The sequence below is a fragment of the Eumetopias jubatus genome, unplaced genomic scaffold, assembly GCF_037043125.1.
Source record: "Eumetopias jubatus isolate StellerSeaLion01/CBP00866 unplaced genomic scaffold, mEumJub1_p1.0 scaffold_9, whole genome shotgun sequence".
Lineage (NCBI taxonomy): Eukaryota > Metazoa > Chordata > Mammalia > Carnivora > Otariidae > Eumetopias > Eumetopias jubatus.
In genome coordinates, this window is record NW_028274815.1 from 60521726 (window position 1) to 60544994 (window position 23269).

Here is a 23269-nt window from a genome sequence, read left to right on the forward strand (position 1 = left end):
GTAAGTGATACAGCTAAACTTGGCAGTTCTAATTTATAAAAATAAATAGTTCAATCCCTGTTAAGATGGAAAAGAAAATTCTGAACTGAAGACATAACTCCTTTGAAGTTTGGTGCAATACCTTTTTATGCTTCCATAGCACTTTTGCATATCTTTTTCATGGAATTTACCACAGTGTGCTGAATTTTTTATTTTTCTTAGACACAGTAAAACCCTTTTAGAATGGAAAAAAGCATGTAAGAGGGGGAATATAGGTATAGATATATTTAATAAGCATGATTTAAAATACTGTTTATTATTTACTGAGTTGAATACTGAAATACATGTAGTGTAAATATGTTACCACCTAAAGTACTTTTAGAAGAGATTTTTAAGTTTTCTTTTTCCTTTTTTTTTTTTCCTGTCTTTCAGGGCATGTTTTAAGAAATTGCCTCGCATTCTGAGTTTTAATACTATGAGGTACACGTTTAATATGGTAACAATGATGAAAGAGAAAGTGAATACACACTTTTCCTTCCCATTACGTTTGGATATGACGCCCTATACGGAAGATTTTCTAATGGGAAAGAGTGATAGGAAAGAAGGTAATTTTTTATCTCTTTCTCTTGCCTGTGTTTATTGTAAGTCTCCATAACAAGACAGCCATAACTATAAAGTTGTAACCAACTACACTTTTAATAAAATGAAATTGAATTTTGGAAAGGGGATTGTATTTAAATACAGTATGGCACGTTCAGTCAATTCATCAATAGCTATTTGGCATTTATTAGAACTATGTTCTAGGCACCCTGCTAGGCATTAGTGACATGGCAGTGAACAAGATACACATGGTTCCTTATCTCATAGAACTTAAGTCTAGTAGGCAAGTCTTATTGAGCAAGAAATTATAAACAGGATGTGTCATCAGATAGGATGGTGAGTGTATCTCAAATCTAGGGGTATCAGGGAGGGCTTTCATGAAGGTGATTTTGAAGCAGAGTTTGAATAAGGAATAGATTGAGAGGAATGGCTAATGTCTTTAGGTGGGTAGGAGATGGGGGTGGAGTTGATGAGATGGGCAAAAAGGCAATGGCCATATCATTTTGTTTGTAGGCCATGTTAATAATTGTAATCTTTTTTTGATGTGAAACCTTTGGAAGATTTTAAGTAGGAAACTGAGATAACCAGGTGGGATCTGGGAAAGGTTATTCTGACTATAGCAATAGAAATGGATTAGAGGATGATGAAAGGGATGTGGAGGGGCCATTCTGATAAACCACAGAGAAGATGGTAGCTTAATGAACAAGCATACCAGTAGATTTGGGGAGAAGTGTGTGGAGAGTTAATAGGATATGATGATTGTATGTATAAATGAATCTAACGAAGTTATTGAATATCTGTCTATAATTTGCTATTCTCATAGTAGTGGGAATAGAGTGGCAACAAAGAACAAGGTCTTTGTCCCTTTGAAGTTGGCTTTGTAGTCTACTACTAGAGGGAGGAAGAAAAGTCAAGAATGACTCAGGTTTGTGGCTTGATCATTGGTGAATAGTGGGTCAGTATTTCAAGAAGATCTCAAGAAAAAGGGAATTTGGTCAGAGGTATTGAATGCTAAAGAAAAGGAATTGTTTCAGAAAGAACATGACTGAAAACAGCATGTAGAATGTCTTTGGTTATCTTTATCAGAGCGGTTTCATTTGGGTATTGCAGTAGAAAGGCAGATTGTAGTGATTTAAAGATGATACTTGGTTCATATCCAGTTACCTCCAAATTCTTATTACTTCCGTAAGACCAGTGCTTTTCAAAATTATGTATATGTGCCTCAAAGACCACAGAGGTGAGGAATGGAAAGAGGTAAGCAAAAAAAGCAGAACAGGTCTAGCTCTTGCCTTTCTGTTCTTTAGTTAGAGAAGTTCTGTTTTACATAATAGGGTTCTGGCAATGTTTTCTTTATATAGTAAGTTCTCGTGATTAAAATTTTTAAGGTTTGAATAAGCCACTGTATTTTAAGATTTGGGAAAGAGAACTGCATTTTAATCTTTATACTCCATTGCCTGGCACTTAATGAGCATCCAGTAAATGTTTCACTAAATGGGAGATGAGAAGTATAAATAGTGAGCACGGGCTATTCTTTTAAGAAAAGAATGTACTCTTTCTTTGAAAAGAGGAGAGAAGATGGTGACTGTTGCTATAGAGGGATAGAGTTAAGGGGGGTATTTTTACCCTCAGGATTTTTTTTTTTAAGATTTTATTTGTTTATTTGACAGAGTGAGAGAGCACAACCAGGGGGAGCAGCAGAGGGAGAGGGAAAAGCTGACTCCCTGCTGAGCAGGGAACCTGATGCGGGACTTGATCCCAGGACCCTTGGAATCATGACCTGAGTCAAAGGCAGATGCTTAACCGACTGAGCCACCCAGGCACCCCTACCCTTAGAATTTTTTTTTTTTTAGGTTTTATTTATTTATTTGTCAGAGCACGAGCAGGCAGAGCAGGCAGAGAGAGAAGCAGGCTCCTGATGCGGAACTCGATCCCAGGACCCAGGGATCATGAACCCAACTGAGCCACCCAGGCATCCCTACCCTTAGAATTTGAGTATGTTTAGAGGTTGCAGCAAATGAGCCAGTACAAGATAACTTTGAAAATACAGGCAAAGTTAAGAAGTAGGCAGTGTATATATACACCTTACTTTTTAGAACTCTTTACAAACCATTTATAAAATTATAGCAAGACTGCCCAGTTATTGTGCTTTCTGGTATTTTTCATGATGCTTCCTTGTGTAGAAGTAGCAGAAATTTGTGCCAAGATGAAAGATTTTTTTTAGGCCATAACTGATGCATTCAGAGTGAGATCCTAGCACATCCATACTGCTCAGTCACTATTAAGACACTGTTAGCCATTTCCTTCTCTCTTCAGTTGTCACTTTCCAGTTTAGACTGTGCATTCAGGTTAATCTAATCTGTTTTCACTTGTTTCTGATTATACTTTTTCCTTTATATATGATGCTGGGTATACAGATCATAAGTCATAAATCTTCAAACTTACTAGATCATTTTTTAATTTTTCCTTAGTATCTTTTATGCCTTTCACATTTAAGTCTTTGGGGACAGGAAGGATGTCTTTTTATTTTGTTTCTGTCTCCTAATATAGAATGTTTTCTATTAACTAATAAACAATTGCCAGCATGCTACCAGTACCGTGCTCCTTTTTCTTAACCTGAGATTAAAGAGCATGAGTATCTTAATGCCTTTCCATATCTTGGGTTTGCCTGCTCCTAGCTTGAATGAAAAATACTGTACTATCTATTTCAAAAGGAATAAGATTAAACAGAAAGAACATATTTTATATTTATATATTATATTGATGTCCATACTTACAGTTGTTTTTCCAAATGATTTGTATAAATGTTCCTTAAAATTGTAGACTATGGATGGGGAATGACTAGCAAATGCAATTGTTTTGTACCTATTATAATATATAATGTATCTGTGCCTATTTCTGTATATTAAATATATTATGTAAAGTGAGGTAAAGTGATTCAAAGATGTTACTGTGCAGTTTTCAACCTTATTACCATTATTTTATGTAAATCATTTCAGGTTTTAAGGAAGTCAGTGATCATTCAAAAGACACAGAAAGCTATGAGTATGACTTAATAGGAGTGACTGTTCACACAGGAACAGCAGATGGTGGGCACTATTATAGCTTCATCAGAGATATAGTCAATCCACATGCTTATAAAAACAACAAATGGTGAGTTTTAAGTATTTTATTCTTGGGATTTAAAATTTTTTTTTCTTTTTTTAAAGTGTAAACTTATGATTGTTTTTGTTTCAGATATGTTTTCTGATTTTATTTTTTCTTAAACTATAAAACTAGGAAAAGGCAGTTTTTAAATGAAAGCAACTTTCTTAAGATAGTAGGAATCGATTGTTCTTAACCTTCTTTTGAGAATTTGATGAATGTTCTCCTGAGAAAAAAGAACACACAAGCTTTTGCACACAACTTTAGATATATAGACAATATTGCACCTTCCAAATCTTTTCTTTGTTCACTCATTCAAGAGTTCTTTACTGAGTGTCTCCTGTAGGGTGGTTATGAGGTCCTTATATAAGGCAATTTGAAGTTACCTGCATTCTCCACCTTACTTTTCCCCTTCCAACCCGCGTATTCTTTCTGTCATCTTTTATCAAGGTAATGAATAGAAGTCATTAAATCAGTGCTTAATAGCTCTTTTTTGGTGTTCAGATGTTGTTAAGTAGAGTCTCATGTATAGAGGCTATGTATCTATGGTAGGCATTGTTCTAAGTGTTAGGGATATTTCTTTGAGCAAAATGTACATTGATCTGTAGTTAGAATAGTTTTGTTGAACTCCTCAAGCCAGCATGTCAGTGGTATCTTAACCTTGTTTGTCCATTTGAAATTAGTTCCATAAATATATTTTGAATCTTTTTTTATCATTTTTTGAAATGGCATCTTTATCTTTGGAAGATAGCTGCACAAGTAATATTTATGCAAACTTTTTCTTTTTATGAATGCTTCTATTACTCCTAGTTTATAAATGGATTTATCAGATTTTAGGGCAGTTACAATTTGTAAAATTATATTCCCAGTTTCTAGTAGGTTAGTGTTATCAAAATAAGAACTTAGAATTTATTTACCTCATATTAAAAATAGTTTGACAAAGTTTTATTTTTTCAGTATGTATTTTTATAATAGGCATAATACTCAGTATGTATATAAACACTATATGCTCTGTTTTAGGTATCTTTTTAATGATGCTGAGGTAAAACCTTTTGATTCTGCTCAACTGGCCTCTGAATGTTTCGGTGGAGAGATGACAGTAAGTTTTATTCAGAAGTTATAAATGGTCCATGACTTTCCAGGTGCTATGCAGTATCATAAAATCCAGTAGCAAAACCACTTAACTTCCTTTTAATTGCTATGATTAAATCGAAAATTTATTCAGTTGTTTATTAGAAGTCTAGTCTATTCAGCATGTATACCAGACTGGGAAATACTTTTTTTAAAGATTTTATTTATTTATTTGAGAGGGAAAGAGAGTGAGGGAGAGCATGAAAGCAGCAGAGGGAGAAGCAGACTCCCCGCCGAGCAGGGAGCCTGATGTGGGGCTCGATCTGGGGACACTGGGATCATGACCTGAGCTGAAGGCAGACGCTTAACCGACTGAGCCACCCAGGTGCCCCTGGGAAATACTTTTTAAATTACAATTTCTGCCTTCAACTGAAAAAGAAGGTTAAGACTTAAAATTGAAAAATTAAATAGTAGTATAGGAATTGAATTGCATTGCCATGAAACATGATGGAAGAAGTTGTCCACTTGAATGCTTTGAGACTCGAGCAAAAAGAAATTACTCTATTGACTTCATATGAAAAATCTTTGTCAAGGAAATTAGCTTGAGCTAAACTTCAAAGAATTATTCTTTCAGTGCCTTTTTTATAACAACAGGAGTAACCTGGTTATTACTATTGACAGGAGACACAAAGAATATCTTAACCTGTTATGTAATTAGCCCTAAGACATGAAAAAAGACAATTAGGTTGGAGTAGTTTTATTATAATAACATAATTATTTTTTTTTTAATTTTATTTATTTGACCAGAGACACAGTGAGAGAGGGAATACAAATTAGGGGGAGTGGGGGAGGGAGGAGCAGGCTTCCCGCGGAGCAGGGAGCCTGATGCAGGGCTCGATCCTAGGACCCCGGGACCATGACCTGAGCCGAAGGCAAATGTTTAATGACTGAGCCACCCAGGCACCCCTATAATAACATAATTATAATAATTGTATTTCATAGGCATTTTATCCAAGTACCGATGTTCTGAAAACAATTTTAAAATACTGTTTTGATTCTCATAAGTCAAGCATTAAGTAGTCATTTCCATTTCACAGATAAGCCCAAATGTGAAGTTATTTTTTACTTTAATAGCCATGTCTATTGTGAAATCACCATTCACATTGTGGATTTTAATGAAGGACTTCCTTATTGCTCTTTGGTGCTCTTATGTACTACTTTGAATAGAAAAGGAGAAGTAGGCAATTTGCTAACATTCAGAAATGGGTAGAAGAAGGAAGTAATAAGTTACTGATGCCATAATTAAATCTATTGCATCTCTAGATGTTATTCCTGGGATATTTCCTCAAACAAAAAAAAAGTAAAGTTTTCAAAGCTCTTCTCTTAAAAGGTAGTTCTTAAATTGCAAGTATGTTTTATTTAGCTTTATATATTTTATGGTAAAGTATCTTTAAAAATATTTTGAATCTTTGTTTCCAGTTACAGTTGACCCTTGAACAATGTGGGAGTTAAATATGCCAGGCCCCCACACAGTCGAAAATCCAAGTATAACTTTTGTCTGTTGATCAGAAGCCTGATTGATAACATGAACACTCAATCAATACATATTTTGTATGTTACACTTATTACATACTGTATTCTTACAAAAAAGTACACTAGAGAAAAGAAAATGTTACTAAGAAAATCATAAGGAGAGGTGCCTGGGTGGCACAGTTGGTTGGGCATCTGACTCTTGATTTTGGCTCAGGTCGTGATCTCAGGGCTGTGAGATCAGGCCCCACGTCAATGGGCTCTGTGCTCATAGGGGAGTGTGCTTGAGATTCTCTCCCTCTCCAACCCTACTCCGGCGCGCGCGCGCTCTCTCTCTCTCTCTCTCTCTCTCAAATAAATAAATAAATCTTTTAAAATTGTAAGGAAAATACATTTACAGTATGCTATTGTATTTATTGGGGAAAAAAATCTGCCTTTAAGTGAACCTGTGTAGTTCAAACCTGTGTTATTCAAGGGTCAACTATACTCTTAGCCAAGAACTTCTGTCAACGATTTTTTTTATAAAGAGTAAACTAGCTGTTTATGAAATATTTTATGTATAAATACAACTGAGATAAATATATATTTTTTAAAGAAGGAAAACTTTCATTTTTTTAAACAGACCAAGACCTATGATTCTGTTACAGATAAATTTATGGATTTCTCCTTCGAAAAGGTAATCATTTTTTTATATATAATTTACATTGTTTTCTTTCTTCCATGTTACCTAATTTTATAGTTATACTTTGTCAAAATGAAAATATACCTTTTTTTTCTTTGCCTCTTAAAGACACACAGTGCGTATATGCTGTTTTACAAACGCATGGAACCAGAGGAAGAAAATGGCAAAGAATTCAAATTTGATGTTTCGTCAGAGTTACTAGAGGTATAAGTTAATTTAACTTCAGCAATTTAAAAACATGTTAAGTATTAATACAAGTAATAGGACTACTGGAGCAGGCTATAGCAACATTAGGATTTATAATCCCGGGTAGACCTTAACACTACTAATAAATTAAGTCTTGGTAATACTGACATAGGACAGGTGCATGTAAAGTGAGAAAATAATTATTAGTAACATTAAAGAAAAATAAGTAACATGGTTGATGGAATTGGAGCAAGCTCATTAAGTAACTTGTATGTATGATAATGTTCTTGGATTGGGTGATGGATGTTCCTTTTTTGCTTCATGTTAAATAGAAATGTATCATGTATTTGAAATGCATTTAAAATATGTATTAAATATTTCAAAATGTGTCTTGTTTATAGTAATAAGGCTTTCTTTGTTTCATGATGTAGTAAGTGATGTTACTTTAATGTGTTAAGAACTATAAAATGTATTCACAACTCATTGTGTGTTGTATCAGTGTTAACTGAGCCAAAATGTAAATCTTCAGAAAGGTATACTGATAAAAATTTACTCTTTCATCTAGACAGTTCAGCTTTTACTATCTGATTGATATTTGTACTGTTGTGGTTGAGTCTTAAAACTGAGTGGATTTTGGTCCCCCCAAAAATACTCTTAACTGGTATCCTGACTCCCTAGAATGTTACTGATAAAATATAAAAATTTTAAAAATTTGTTTTAATTTATTTAAAAATAACAAAATTAAGCCCATGACATGCTAATATAATTTTTTTTTATATCATTTTATGAAAAAAAAATTTTCAGAACAAAACCATTCATTGAGAAAAGTGGCCGTTTTATATGTTTGCAAATCTTTTTAATATCTGATTTAATAGATGACGGCTGGAGTCTCATAATAGCTTTTTGCATTTGCTCTGTTGTGATTTCATTCATTATTTAACCTCCATTGTTGCTCAGGAGAGAATGAGAGTAAAAATGGGCAAATAGCCTCATCCTATTACTAAGGAAATGGTTTTGATATTATATATACCCTAAAATGGTCATAGGTATCCTCCACAGGTCTCTGAACCATTCTTTCAGAACCACTGATTTATATGTGACAAAAGAGAATCCCAGATATTTGCTCTACTACAACAAGAAAAACACATTGTACTACATTAGAATATTCTTTTTTGTTTGTTTGTTTTAAAAAAGATATTTATTTGTCAGAGTGCAGAAGCAGGGGAAGCGGCAGGCAGAGGGAGAGGGAGAAGCAGGCTCCCTGCTGAACAAGGACCCTGATGTGGGGCTCGATCCCAGGACCCTGGGATCATGACCTGAGCTGAAGGCAGATGGCTTAACCAACTGAGCCACCCAAGCGTCCCTTGATTGCAGACCTAAACCAACTGGTTTTTTTCCTATCATTGTTTTAGCTTATTAATTGAAAAGTTAATTTGCATACACATTTTACTAAATACTAAAGTATAATAATACTGTTATTTAATATTAACATAGATTTTAGGTATAAACTGGAATTTGGTCCTTTAGATTTGTACAGTTAAAATATAGCTAGTAGCAGACTTTCCCAAAGAGTAAATAGGAAATTTAGAACCATAAAATTATTTTTAAAGATTTTATTTATTGATTGATTTTAGAGAGGTGGGGGCAGATGGAGAGGGAGAGAGAATCGCAAGTAGACTGCCCACTGAGCATGCCCCACTCAGGGCTTGATCTCCCGACCACAAGATCATGAGCCGAGCCGAAATCAAGAGTTGGACGCTTAACCAACTGAGCCACCCATGCGTCCCAGAACCATAAAATTTATTAAGTGAACAAACATTATAAATTGTAATGACTGTTGTGGATAAAACAAAATGCTCAGAAAGGGTAGTTGATTGGGATTTCTGGGGAAAGTGATTAGGAAATACTTCAGATTAAGCTCAAACTAAGACATGAAAGTTAGCGAAGACTTAATCATGTGAAGAATACTCCAGGCAAAGAGAGTATTATGTACAAATTCCTTTAGTAAAGACATAGTGTATTGGCATGTTTTAGAAGCTGAAAGATGACCTCTGAGGCTGTTATTAGTAAGTGCAAAGATATGTAGCCCAAAACGAAGTTGAAGAGGTATATAGAAAATACCTATAGTGCAGTAATTTTACACTTAGACACACCCACATGGCTCCACATATGTTGTATTGATAAAAATGTAAAAAGGATCGTCAAAAAACAAGATGAATATTTCTGTAGGACAGAAATGGAACAGAAATAAAAACAATGAGTCTGGTGGGAACCACAGGACTACCATACCAGGCTTTAGGCCCAAATCAGACAATTGTGGTGGAGAGTTCTTGAGAGATAAAGGGGATAAAAATTATGACACAGATCTGGAGCTGAGCTCATGGCTAGAAGTAAGAAGCTTGAAATGGAGCTTCATTGCTATGAAAAAGCTCTGATGGGTGAAGGTTCTCAAACCCTTCTTGAGACTACAGCTTTGTAGAAGGCAGTGTGCATAGAAATGCTAAAGGACCAAGAACTCTGAAGCAGTCTGTTCAGTGACTAGGTCTGTACCAATGTGAAGCAGGAACCCTAAAACATGATTATAAGACCTGGTACTGGGCTGGAGTAGTGGGCTGGGAGGCAAGGAGAGTTAGTTGAAAATCTTTAGGAGGAATAAACACAGGCAGTAATATCAATAATCAGAACAGAAATTCATTCCAGATAAAAATAATTTCATGGAACGAATACTAACTTAGAGCATGTTTAGGGTACAGAGAACTAAAAGAACACAAAAACTAAAGTTAGCAGAGCAGTTATATAAGGCTCATGTTAGAAATAATCATTGTTGGGGCTCCTGGGTGGCTCAGTCATTAAGCGTCTGCCTTTGGCTCAGGTCATGATCCCAGGGTCCTGAGATCGAGCCCTGCATTGGGCTCCCTGCTCAGCCGAGAGCCTGCTTCTCCCTCTCCCACTCCCTGTTTATGTTCCTTCTCTCGCTATGTCTCATCTCTCTCTGTCAAATAAATAAAATCTTAAAAAAATAATAATCATTGTTCATAATTGTTACAGAATAAACAAGGAGGGGTGCCTCGGTTTAGCGTCTGCCTTCGGCTCAGGTCATGATCCTGGAGTCCCAGGATCAAGCCCCACATCAGGCTCCCCACTCATCGGGGAGTCTGCTCTGCTTCTCCCTCTGACCCTCCCCCTCTCATGCTGTCTCTCACCCTCTCTCAGATAAATAAATAAAATCTTAAAAAAAAAAATAAGGAAATCACCTGACTTAGGTCTGCCAATCTGAATTGTTTTTATTTTGCCTGTTTTTGAACATAAATCTTTCTCATAACCTGTTTTTATCAACATGTAACACAACATAATTTTACTCATTTATGTATTTGCTCTTTAGACAGATGGGATTTTGGAGTCCTTTCAAAATCTTTATAATTGTATTTTTAATTATTTATTTTTATTTTATTATATTTATTTATTTATTTTAAAGATTTTTTTTATTTTTTAACAGACAGCGAGAGAGGGAACACAAGCAGGGGGAGTGGGAGAGGGAGAAGCAGGCTTCCCGCCAAGCAGGGAGCCTGATGTGGGACTCGATCCCAGGACCCTGGGATCATGACCTGAGCTGAAGGCAGGCGCCCTATAATTGTATTTTTAAAGAACTGTGATTGTTTGAGGTAGTCAGATACAAAATGATAAATTGGAGCAGGCTTAGTAACTATTTTTATATTCCACATACCTGAAAAAAAAACCAACATGAATTTTAAGTCCCTGTATAGTTTTTGTTTCTTTTAGAGCAAATCTTTTTTTGTCTTAAAAAAAATACTGGTAAAATGTAATTAAGCAAATGCTTTTGATATCTCATGTTACCATTTTCTTTTTCTTCAGTGGATTTGGCATGATAACATGCAGTTTCTTCAAGACAAAAACATTTTTGAACATACATATTTTGGGTAAGTTTGGTAAACTTAGTAATAGATTCTTTGTTACACATTTAAAACAAATCTTATTCTGTAAGAAATGTAACTTATTATTTTTAAATTCTAGGTTTATGTGGCAGTTATGTAGTTGTATTCCCAGTACATTACCAGATCCTAAAGCTGTGTCCCTAATGACAGCAAAGGTAATATATAAGCCTTAGATAGTTTTTTTCAAAATTGACTACTTTAAAATAATTAAAAATTTTTTGCTTAATGTTTTCTTACAGTTAAGCACCTCCTTTGTCCTAGAGACGTTTATACATTCAAAAGAAAAGGTATGTGTTTTGTAAATTTTTGTGTCATTTATCGGATAGCTTTTGGTTTTCTTTATCTTTAGCTCAGAAGTCCATGCCTTAAATGACTTCTTTCTTTTTTTTTTAGCCCACAATGCTTCAGTGGATTGAACTGTTGACCAAACAATTTAATAATAGTCAAGCAGCTTGTGAGGTGAGGTGAAATAATTCAGCAAATAATACATAGCTTAAGATGCACTTTTTTGTTTTGTTTTCTTTTATTCTTAGATGTTACAGCAAAATTATTGTATTATAAATTATAGGGATTCCAGTGTAAATTGTTACCCAAAATACTTAACAGCCAAAAAGGTTATAATTTATGTCATATCCATTACACTGATGAAATAATTGATTTTTAAGTTACTTAAATCCTTGGGTGCCTCTCCCCACTCTCTTAGAAGGAAAAATATAGAAAGTTAAAAAAACTGTATCAGATATTTCTTAACTAATTTTGAATGTTATCAGAAAATACTTGAAAATGGATATCTTCCTCCTCCAAGATAAAAATGCATATATCCCAGTATATCAGTTTATGTCATTTTATTTTCTATATTATATTCTAATACATCCCTATAATAATTTATCCCTAAGGATAATCTGCTCACAGGTAATGGTCACTTAACCCCTATTGCCACCTTAACATCATTTTATCATTTTTTGATTAGCTTCCAAAGTGTGGTATAAGCCTTTCTAAAAATGCAGATCTTAAAAGTTTCCAGAGGTGGGAGATAACATAGTGTGCAGTAGATGAAATTAGTTGAAGATTTTTTTTTTTTTACACAGAATGTTGTCTGATTATGCCTTGGAGCAATGGAATTAGAGAATCTGATTATTGTAGATTTCAAACAAAAGGCTATAATTTTTTAAAACTTTGTAATGAACATTTCAAAACAAGCATTAAAGTAGGAAGATAAGGAACTCTCAGGTACTTATCACCCAATTTCAACAAACAGTAACATTGTTTTGTCTTAATCTGTTGCTGTCCCCCATGCCTGTTTTCAGCAAACCCAAATAACATATCATACATCCATAAATACTGAATATGTCTCTATTAATAAATGAGAACTTTTAAAATATATATATATGTGTATATATATAAAACCATGATTTCATTCACTCCTTGTAAAATTACAAGTGGTTCCTTAATATCATCCAGTACTCATTTTGTGTTCACTTTTCTCTAATTGCCTAAAAAATATTTTTTTCAGTTGGCTTCTTTGAATTAGTATTCAAACAAGGACCACATTTTGCTTTTGTCTTGTAAATCAACTTTTATCTATAAGTTACTTTTTTTCCTCTCTTTGCTACTTTGTCATTTGGTCTACAGAATTCTCCACATGATTGCTTTGACTGATTATATCCTCCTGGTGTTAGTTAACAAGTTCCTCTATTCCCTCCCCCTTTGTGATTATTTTTAAAGCTGTTTGATAGATCCAGAATATTGATTAGGTCATCATTTGTTTTGTTTTTTGTTTGTTTTTGTTTATAAAGTTGCCACTCCAGTTTTTTGTTTGTTTTTACTAAGGATTGGCCTCCAGAACTCTCTCAAGGAGTTAAAAAATTCTCTACCGTTGTCAATAATTGTGTATATGCACATAGACAGTAAAATTCAATATAGGAGTTAAATATGTGATTAAGAGATATCTTGAAATCAATAGGAAATTGTTTAGCATAAAGAAGGGTGTTTTTTGGGGGCACCTGGGTGGCTCAGTGGGTTAAGCATCTGACTCTTGATTTCAGCTCAGGTCTTGATGTCATGGTTGTGAGATAGAGCCCTGCATCAGGCTCTGCACTGGGTATGGAGCCTGCTTAAGATTCTCACTCTCCCTCCTGCCTCTCCCCCATTGTTCTCTCTCTCTAAAAAGAGAATGGGCGGAGGGGTGTTTTGTGTTACCAAGAGAGCATAATTTCTTTATAAGCAGAAAATAAATCATACTCAGATCATATATTAATAGGAACAAAAGGTTCTGCAGTGTAGTATCTATGAGGACTAAGAGGAAAATAGTATTCCATTTTATAATGTTAATGCAGTGCAGGTTGCCATCATGTAGGTTTACACTGTGATGTAAATGGCATTCATGTAATTCTGTAATGAGATGACCCTGATTATGACTCTAGGCATTTTAGAGTTTCATACCTTTTATTTTTTTTTTTAAGATTTATTTATTCAGAGAGAGAGCATGCACATGAGCAGGGGGAGGGACAGAGGGAAAGAGAGAATCTCAAGCAGACTCCCCACTGAGCATGGAGCCCAACATGGGGCTCTGTCCCACAACCCTGAGATCATGACCTGAGCCAAAAGCTACAGTTGAATGCTTAACCAACTGAGCCACCCAGGCGCCCCTAGAGTTTTAGACTTTCTAACAATGGAAGAATCTGTTTTGGTAAGAACTTAAAATAATTGAAATATAGACTAGAAGTAAAATCCTTGGGTGTTTTTGTTTTTTTTTTTTAATCCAACAAGTATTGGTTGAAGGTTAATATCACACTATTTTTTTACAGTGGTTTTTGGACCGTATGGCTGATGATGACTGGTGGCCAATGCAGATACTAATTAAGTGCCCTAATCAAATTGTGAGACAGGTAAGAAAATATTTATTTGAAAAAGAGTGTGGCTTTCAAGTTAATAATTCTAAATTTGCCTGTGAATGTATTTTAACCCAGCATTGAAGGTAGTTTTGAAAAGATCAACCTCTTACCATAAGAATCATTTTGCTATCGTTTCATCAGCTTCTTCTAGCAAATCAACTATCTTTTCAAGCAAGTAATTAAAATTGTTAACATTTCCTGGTTATAGGAAGATAGCTGTAAGTGCCTATTCTTTTAGATCCTATTATCTCTGCTTTATGAGTTGTGCTGATTCTTTTTCAGAATCTTAGGGATTCTAACCATGGTAGGGTACTCTAATGGCCTTGAAAGTTAAATGAACAGTATATAACATTTCTGTGAAAGATTCTGAATTGTCACATTAATCAATTTGTTTTCCTTAAATCACTGGAAAAATTTGACAAGAAAAATGAATATTATTTTATATTCACTTAGGACACAGAACCAGAAATTTAATCTGCAAAGACCCTTTTCAGTTATTACTGAGATATAACCCCTATACCATGTAATTCATCAAAATCATACAGAGTGTAAAATTTAGTGGTTTTTAGCATATCCCCAGACTGTGCAACCATCTAATTTTCTAACACTGCTAAGAGAAATGCCGTACCTGTTAACAGTCACCCCCAATTTTATATTGTCCCTTCTTTCCAGCCACCAATGGCAGCCACTAATCTACTTTTTGTCTCTATGGAAGGGCGCCTAGATGACTCAGTTAAGCATCTGCCTTCGGCTCAGGTCATGATCCCAGGGTCCTGGAATCAAGGTCCCTGCTTAGTGGGGAGTCTGCTTGGCTGAGAGCTCAGGCTCTCTCTCACTTGTTCTCTCTCAAAAAAATTAAATCCTTTTGAAAAATGATAAATGGAGTCACACGGTGTGTGATCTTTTATGATCTGCTTCTTTGAGCAGTATTTTCATGGTTTATCCATGTTGTAGTAGGTATCTGTTCTTCCTTTCTTTTTATTGCTAAATTAAATTCCATTGAATGGATGTAGCAGAAGTTTATCCATTCAGCAGTCGATAAACATTTGGGATGTTTTCACTTTTTGGCTATTTTGAATAATGCTGCTATGAACATTTGTGCACAAATACTTGCATGGGCATATGTTTTCTGTTCTTTTTGTTATTTTACCTAGGAGTAGAAGTCCTGAGCCATATAGTCACTCCAGGTTTTAACATTTTAGGAACACCAAACTTTTTCATGGCATCTCCACCAGTTTACATCCTCACCAGCAATCTATGAGGGTTCCTATTTTCACTACATCTTTGTTAGCATTTGTTACTGTGTTTTTTATTTTAGCTATGCTAATGAATGTGAAGTAGTATGTCGTTGTGGTTTTGGTTTGCCTTTCTCTAATAACTAATGATGGTGAACATCTTTCATTTGCTTACTGGCCATTTGTATATCTTACTTAGAGAATCCCCAACCCTTTTTAATCCGTGTTTCTTTCAGATAAACTTAAATCCTATTTCCTTCTCCTAGCCATTGATTTCTGGCAAAAGATAATCTGTGAAATGGGTGGCAGAGGATTTTGAAACATGTTAATTTTTCAGTATCTTTGTTACCTTTGTTCAGGCTCTTAGGTTGTTATAATTTTCATTTACAGATGTTCCAGCGTTTGTGTATCCATGTGATTCAGAGACTCAGACCTGTGCATGCTCATCTTTATCTACAGCCAGGAATGGAAGACGGGTAAGAAATAACTTTTGAGCATTTTAAGCTTTTTAATGAGCTGCCTAGAGTATTTCAGATACCCACATTGAAATATTTAGGTTCAGGGCACCTGGGTTGCTCGGTTAAGCAGCTGCCTTCCACTCAGGCCATGATCCCAAGGTTCTGGGATGAAGCCCTGTGTCAGGCTCCTTGCTCAGTGGGGAGTCTGCTTCTCCCTCACCCTCTGCCCCTCCTGCCTCGCTCGTGCTCTCTCTCTCAAATAAATAAACTTAAAAAAAAAAGTAGGTTCTTTTATTTAAAAATCTGTAATAATACAAATCAAGAAGAGAAAATAGGATTGTTTTATTTTTAATTAAGTGCATCTTCAAAATCCTCTACAAATAACTTCATCATGACTTAGTCTTTTTGTTTGCATTGATTTAGCCAGACATAATTGGAATCCACCTACTTGTTGCAGTTGGTATTCACTATTACAAAAATGAAAGAGATAAATTTAGGTTTTTAAAAATACTTATCCTCCCAGAATATCTATCCTCAGACTTTATACTGTCTCTAAGATACATTAAATTGTGTCTTCAGGTCGGATGATATGGATGCCTCAGTAGAAGATATTGGTGGACGTTCATGTGTCACTCGATTTGTGAGAACTCTGTTATTAATTATGGAACATGGTGTAAAACCTCACAGTAAACATCTTACAGAGTATTTTGCCTTCCTTTATGAATTTGCCAAAATGGGTGAAGAAGAGGTAAGGCTGTATCTTGTTTATTTCTTGGATTATGTACCTATTTTCAATATTTAAAACTTAATTGTTTTTATTTTGTATTTTTAAATCAATGTTTTTATTTTTAGAGCCAGTTTTTGCTTTCATTGCAAGCCATATCTACAATGGTACATTTTTACATGGGAACCAAAGGGCCTGAAAATGTAAGTACAGCTCTTTCTCATATTGGGGATTTAGGGGGCCATGTTTTCAAGTTTGTATCATGGAAGGTCATTAGATACTAGAATGCTTTAAAGTCCCTTCTAGCCCTGAGATTAGATAATTTTAAGGGTCTGAGTTTGGTTGGTATTTTTAATGGGTATAGCAAGAGAAGAAATAATCAAATGATAAATTTGACGGGCAAGGCCCTGGAACAAAGCAAATGAATTTAGGCCAAATGGCTACCACCTACTTAGGGGTCATGTCAGTAGCATGTTGTTTCAGTGAACATTTTTGTTGGCCATATTTTTAAATCCTTGCTTTTGAGTTTCTCACAGTCTTCCAAAAATTTAAGTAGCTTGGTCTATTCATAATATTAAAGCATAACATGAACTTTGTGTTGTCTATAATGACCACATTGGCTTATGCTCCATTTATAATATCTTGTTTAACCCTTTTGCAGCCTTAAGATGTAAGTACTGTTGTTACCTCCATTTTACAGATCAGGAACTTGAGGCAAAAAGAAGTTAACTTGTTTTAGATCACAGTGAGTTGGGTTTTGATCTTTGGTCAGATTCCTGAGCTAAGCTGTTAACCGTTACACTGTAATACTTCTCAGAATGTGTACTTTTAATATCTAATTCCTGCCTATATGGCTACCCTGTTTAGACTGCTTTTCTTTTGCTTTGTTAAATCATAAAATCATTTCAGTCTCTTGAATTTCAAAGCAATGGAAGTCTTTGGAAGACTTGCTATTTGGATTATCTGAACACTGGAAATTAAGGATTCTTTAATTTTTGTAACTGGCATTTTTATTAAATAGGAAATACTGTTTTATCATACTCAGATAAAATTTGATCCTGATTTATCTTCCAAAGGGCTTGCCTATAAGAAGAAAGAAATTAAAAGATTTATCCCTGTAAGTGAGGTGTAAATAGTTACAGTATTGAGACTCATTGTTCTTTACAGTTCTGCCTGCTGTGTCTAAAATCATCCTGAATTGTTTAACTTTAAAAGTCAGGGTTAGGCCTTTGAGTGTTTCTTTGTGATATATGCTCCTGCCACCATCTACCCTGGGTAGTTCTATAAAACAGTCAAGTTATTTTCTCTCAAGATAATTCAGTTTTACTCTATTAGTTGTAATATTTTGTTCTAGCCTCAAGTTGAAGTGTTGTCCGAGGAAGAGGGAGAAGAAGAGGAGGAGGAAGAAGATATTCTTTCTCTGGCAGAAGAAAAATACAGGCCGGCTGCCCTGGAAAAAATGATAGCTTTAGTTGCTCTGTTGGTTGAACAGTCTCGCTCAGAAAGGTGAAATGTTTCAACATTCAAAATGGCTAAAGCATGTTTGATTTTACTCCTTTTGCCAAATTGTTTTACACTGACTTTTGTTACATAATTCCTTTTAAATAATACTACTATTTACCAACTCTTGTGGCAAAAGTATTTCAGTCCTTTGTATCAGATGACTTTGTACCTCTGAGGCATGTTAGAAATATACGTTGAAGAAATATACAGTAAAATATTTAGCAAAATTATATGTGCATTCATCCTTTAACCTGGCAACGCTACTTCTAGAAATCTGTTCCCCAAACACAGAAAGATGTATATGTAAGGATATTTATTGAAGCATTTAGTTTATAATAGTAAAAGACTGGAAATATTTAAAAAGAGGGGATTAATTGAAAACAGCAGGCATCCACTCAATAGAATACTCTATTGCTCAAAAAAAGAAGTATGGAATGTATCTGTACTTCCATGGAGAGAGCTTTAGGATAAATATTACCAAGTAAAAAAAGCAGGGTTGGATAAAAGTGTGTATAGTATGGTACCTTTTGAGGAAGGGGAGGTTAGGGCGGGGTGGGGGGGGGGGTGTAGAGATTGAGAGCATGTATACTCAATTTTCATTATTCCTCATTATGGATCTACTGTTTGCAAATTTGCTTACTTGCTGGGATTTATTGCAATCCCCAAATCAGTACTCATGGCTCTTTTACAATCATTTGTGGACTGCAGGTGTCCATATGCAGAGTGGCAAAAAATTTGAGTTACTTGACACATACCTTCCTTCCCAGCCAAGGTCAAACAGGGTGACTCTGACTTCTTGTTTCACTTCTCATATTGTAAACAAATGTCCTTTTCATTGTTTATGCCATGGTTTTCACATTCGTGCTTTTTGTTGGTGACTTGGTGTTTAAAATTGCCCCCAAGTATAGTGCTAAGTGCTATCTATAGAGTTCTGAGCTCAAGAAGGCCATACTGTGCCTTAACGAGAAAAAGCACGTTAGATAAGCTTCATTCAGGTATGAGTTAATAGTATTACTTGCTGTGACTTCAGTGCTAATGAATGAACAATATATATTAAATAAGGTATCTTTAAACAGAAACACAAAACAAGGTAATCTGTTGGTTGAAGAGAGTGTGACCAGAGGCTCACAAGAACCTAACCCTGTATTTCTCTTATGAGCAATGATTCAGTAATCACTAATTCGGTGTTTACAGCATTTTATAGAACATAAGTACTACAAATAGGAAGAATTTACTGTATTTTTTTAAATTGAAGACTAAATCAAAAACCTAAAAAAAAAAAGTTTTCCTGTGGTTGGGGAGGGAAAAACAGACTGCTGGGAAGGACAAGAATGAAAACTTGACTTTGAATATACATTGTTTTTGTTTTTTAGATTTAACCTGTAACCATGTAAATGTTTTATATAATGATAAGTAAGTTAATAAAATGCAATCCCTAAAAATCAAAAGCAGACTGAAATAAATTATATACTGACCTGGTGGCGTAGCCTGGAAAGGAATTCACTAAAATGACTTTAGAACACATTAATTTAACTATAAATTCCTAGTTGTACGTGAAGGACAAAAAGAATTGTAAAATTATCCTAAACTGTTCTACTAAGTATATTGTTCATAGTGTTAATTGTGATTATTATCCTGAAACTAGCATATATCATAGAATAAAGCAAGTAACTGTCAATGTCATTAGAAACCAAGATTTTCAGAAAAAGAAAAAAGTACAAATAAAAAATTGTAGGTTTTTTTATGTAAGTTCTTTAAAACTAAATTTGAATTTGGAAATACCAGTAGAGTCTATGGTGTATTTTGTCCTAAGCAAACAAAAAATGTTTTCTCTACTTCCATTTTCTGAAAAGACTTAGAAATCCTGCCCAACTCAGAATGAGTGAATGAGTGAATGCCACTGGCATCTAGATTGTAGTCTCTAGATACCATTTCTTATGGAAGAAAATGAGGGTTCCTTGAAAAAAATGGCCAATTCAGGTCTTGGGCAAGAAATGAATGGGAAGCCTAGAACACTTCGTTATTTTGGAAAGCAGAGGCTATCAGACTACTGAGATTATGTTAAAAGGGCAAGAACCAATTTATGGATTTTCCTACTGGTCATAGATTGGACAACCTGAGAATAACTACAAGAGGACTAAAATACATCATAGATATTTAAATCCATGAGTTTGTAATGGTACCTAAGAACAAATGAACTACTTGTAATCTTTGGAGTATATTAGGAAACCAGATCATAATTCTGGAAACTCATTAATAAAGGAATGATAAGCATTCATCTTACCAGCAAGAATTATACCTCATGGCAACCAAATGGTACATGAGAGGAAGCTCGCCATCTTGGAGGTGTATGAGCTAATGAACAAGCAAGTAATGCTGAAATTAGAGTATCTGTATTTTGTACCCCAAATGAAGTAATGGTTCTAGGAGATGATCATCATTGACTGGAAATATTATAAAAAGACAACCTTGGGCGCCTGGGTGGCTCAGTTGGTTAAAAGACAACCTTTCATTGTGTGCCTCCTGAAGAAAGTCAATACCACCACCAATAAAGCATGCTTGATTAAGAAGATCAAACCTAGATATGATCAAGTCTCTAGATCTAAACTACCAGTTTATAGGAAATACAAGGACAAAGGAACAGGTTAAAGCAACACCACCAGGATACAATCAGCAAAATGGAAATGTGGGAAATGCTTCAGGATAAACCACCTACTTTCTTCAACTCATAAATTGCAAGATAAAAACAAAATTGGAGGGGAAACCAGTAGTCTGTAAGATATTTAAAAGACATTTCAACCACTTGCAACAGAGGACTTTATTTGGATCATGAGCCAACAAATTATTAAAAATTTTTTAGACACTTGAGGTAATCATACACTGACTGGATATTATTTGATAGTAAGGAGTTGTGGTTTTAAGTGTGAATAATGGTAGTGTGGTTATGTTTTTTAAATTTACCTGTTAGAAATAAATACTGAGATTTTTGGATTAAATGATAAAATACCTGGAACTGCTTCAGAACTGTCCACATTGAGTGAGTGGGAAGTACAAATGAAACAAGACTGATCATGAATTAGTAATTTGAAGCTGAATAATGGGATACTTCCATTATCTTTGTTATTTTTGTATGTATCTGAAATTTTCTACAGTAAAGAAATATGTAGAAATTGTAAACTGGTAACTGAAGCTCTTTAGTATTAGAAGTTTGTTTTGTTTTGAAGGGTCTCATGTCACAAAAAAAAAACAAAACTCAGACCTATCCTAGTGTTTATAATACACAAAAATATTGAGTTAATTAAATGGGAACTAAAGCAGGTTTGGGCTTCCATATATCAATTCTTGAAAAATTGTCTAAAAGATATGTATTTAGCAAGTAAGTTTAGCCAGCAGAAAGTTCAAAAATCATTTTTTTGTGTTGGTGGCTTGGTACAGTTGTAATTGGATTGACAGTTTTGATGCATGTCATGATGCACATAGCTATAAAGTAGCACAGAGGGAAGAAAAACTTATTTCCACTGATGTTTCCTTTCAGGCATTTGACATTATCACAGACTGACATGGCAGCATTAACAGGAGGAAAGGTAATACTTTGTATATTAGAGGATTTGATCATCTCACAAATAATAATGGTTCTTAAATAACAACTTTTACTTTTAACAGGGATTCCCCTTCTTGTTTCAACATATTCGTGATGGCATCAATATAAGACAAACTTGTAATCTGATTTTCAGCCTCTGTCGATACAATAATCGACTAGCAGAACATGTAAGTGCTGAGAAACAGTCTTAAAGCTTTTTGGTAATTTTTAAAAGAATGTTCTGAAATCCGTTTTGTTTTGTTTTGTTTTAGATTGTGTCTATGCTTTTCACATCAATAGCAAAGTTGACTCCTGAGGTATGTACACATTAGTTAATTCATATTTTTAAGACTACTAATTGTTCTTGAAAAAATATATCAAGGTTTCTCCCATGACACAGCTTAATTTTTAGTATGTAACTTGAATAAGCTGAATTACTCCTTTATATCTTACTATCATAAATGTAATTTTCCCAGTTAAATACAAATTTACGTATGAGTTCAACATATTGGAGTGCCACATAGATACTAAACTTTAAAGTTGTTTGATTTGAAGCATATATCATAATTGTGTTCAAGAAAAAAGTAGACTAACCAGATGAAAAAAGATGTGGAAATATAATACAGTATTATACAAATGTATTTTTGTAAAATGGTAATGTTATAGCTACATGATACTTTGTCAAATATTAATGTAAACTACACCTTAGAGATCAAGGGATGCTACAAGAAACTTTTAACCTAAATTATTCTATGAATAAGTTTGTCTCATTAATAAAAGTTTTGATTGGTTTTTTCAAATTGATACCCAGAAAAATACATGTTTTGTACATGTATTTTAACATTCCGTTACATGTGGTGCCTGTGCCATTGACTTTGTATCCCAAGTTGATCCTGCTGCTTTATATAGTTCAAGTTTATATGCAGGAGTCCTGAGGTGTGCTAACCTAACACAGATTTAAATGTGATGTGTAGAAGAGTTTTACATGTTTCTATTCTTCTAAAACAGGTGGGTTCAAGTACATTTAAATACACAGTTATGTATGTGTCTTACAGGCAGCCAATCCTTTCTTTAAATTGTTGACTATGCTAATGGAGTTTGCTGGTGGACCTCCAGGAATGCCTCCCTTTGCATCTTACATTCTACAGAGGATATGGGAGGTAAGTCTTGCAGTAGATGTTTCAGTATTTCTTTTTCTGAGAATTTTATTTTTCTAATAAAGTCATTACCAGTTTAAGTACCAGTTTCTTCTGACTTGGGTAATCTAAAATGAAAGTTTTAGTAGGACACAAGTCGGGGAAGAACACTTGCTTTAGTTGGGAGGCTTGGGGAGGAGAAAGAATTCTTGTCTTTCAGGACAAGTTTAAACACTATTGTAGAGTCATAAATCTTTGGCTAGTCGAGGGTTTTCATTCCCTTCCCCTCAGAAAAGAATGATAGAATCTTAGAAATACAAGTTAAGTGTTTTCAGCAGTTGACAGAAATGGTACAGGAAGTACCAACCACGTCCTTTCCTTCAGAGTACCTGCTGGGGTCATAGAGTTTCTCTTTGGTAAGTGTTAGGAAAACCTGCTCTCTAGACCAGGGGTCAGCAAACTTTTTCTCCAGCTGGTCAGTTAGCAAACATTTTAGGTTTTGTGGGCCCTGTGATAGCTTTGCAACCACTTAACTGCTGTTTTAGCCTAAAACCATCTAGACAATACATCAATGAGTGGGAATGGAATTGGCCTTGA

General features: G+C 34.6%; 1 protein-coding gene across 4 annotated transcripts in view; it reads left to right on the top strand.

The window, feature by feature from the left end:
* The window catches only part of USP34 (ubiquitin specific peptidase 34), a 264454-nt gene that overhangs the window by 212353 nt on the left and 28832 nt on the right, over nucleotides 1–23269 (top strand). For all 4 annotated transcript variants that reach the window (XM_028089697.2, XM_028089696.2, XM_088026523.1 and 1 more), the window contains 18 exons: nucleotides 412–584; nucleotides 3576–3729; nucleotides 4741–4819; nucleotides 6944–6997; nucleotides 7112–7207; nucleotides 11063–11127; nucleotides 11222–11297; nucleotides 11382–11429; nucleotides 11536–11601; nucleotides 13950–14030; nucleotides 15662–15747; nucleotides 16309–16477; nucleotides 16582–16656; nucleotides 17808–17959; nucleotides 21492–21540; nucleotides 21620–21724; nucleotides 21809–21853; nucleotides 22592–22696. In XM_028089697.2, coding sequence (XP_027945498.1) covers nucleotides 412–584; nucleotides 3576–3729; nucleotides 4741–4819; nucleotides 6944–6997; nucleotides 7112–7207; nucleotides 11063–11127; nucleotides 11222–11297; nucleotides 11382–11429; nucleotides 11536–11601; nucleotides 13950–14030; nucleotides 15662–15747; nucleotides 16309–16477; nucleotides 16582–16656; nucleotides 17808–17959; nucleotides 21492–21540; nucleotides 21620–21724; nucleotides 21809–21853; nucleotides 22592–22696 — 1678 coding nt within the window. The remainder of the gene's footprint in view (nucleotides 1–411; nucleotides 585–3575; nucleotides 3730–4740; nucleotides 4820–6943; nucleotides 6998–7111; nucleotides 7208–11062; nucleotides 11128–11221; nucleotides 11298–11381; nucleotides 11430–11535; nucleotides 11602–13949; nucleotides 14031–15661; nucleotides 15748–16308; nucleotides 16478–16581; nucleotides 16657–17807; nucleotides 17960–21491; nucleotides 21541–21619; nucleotides 21725–21808; nucleotides 21854–22591; nucleotides 22697–23269) is intronic.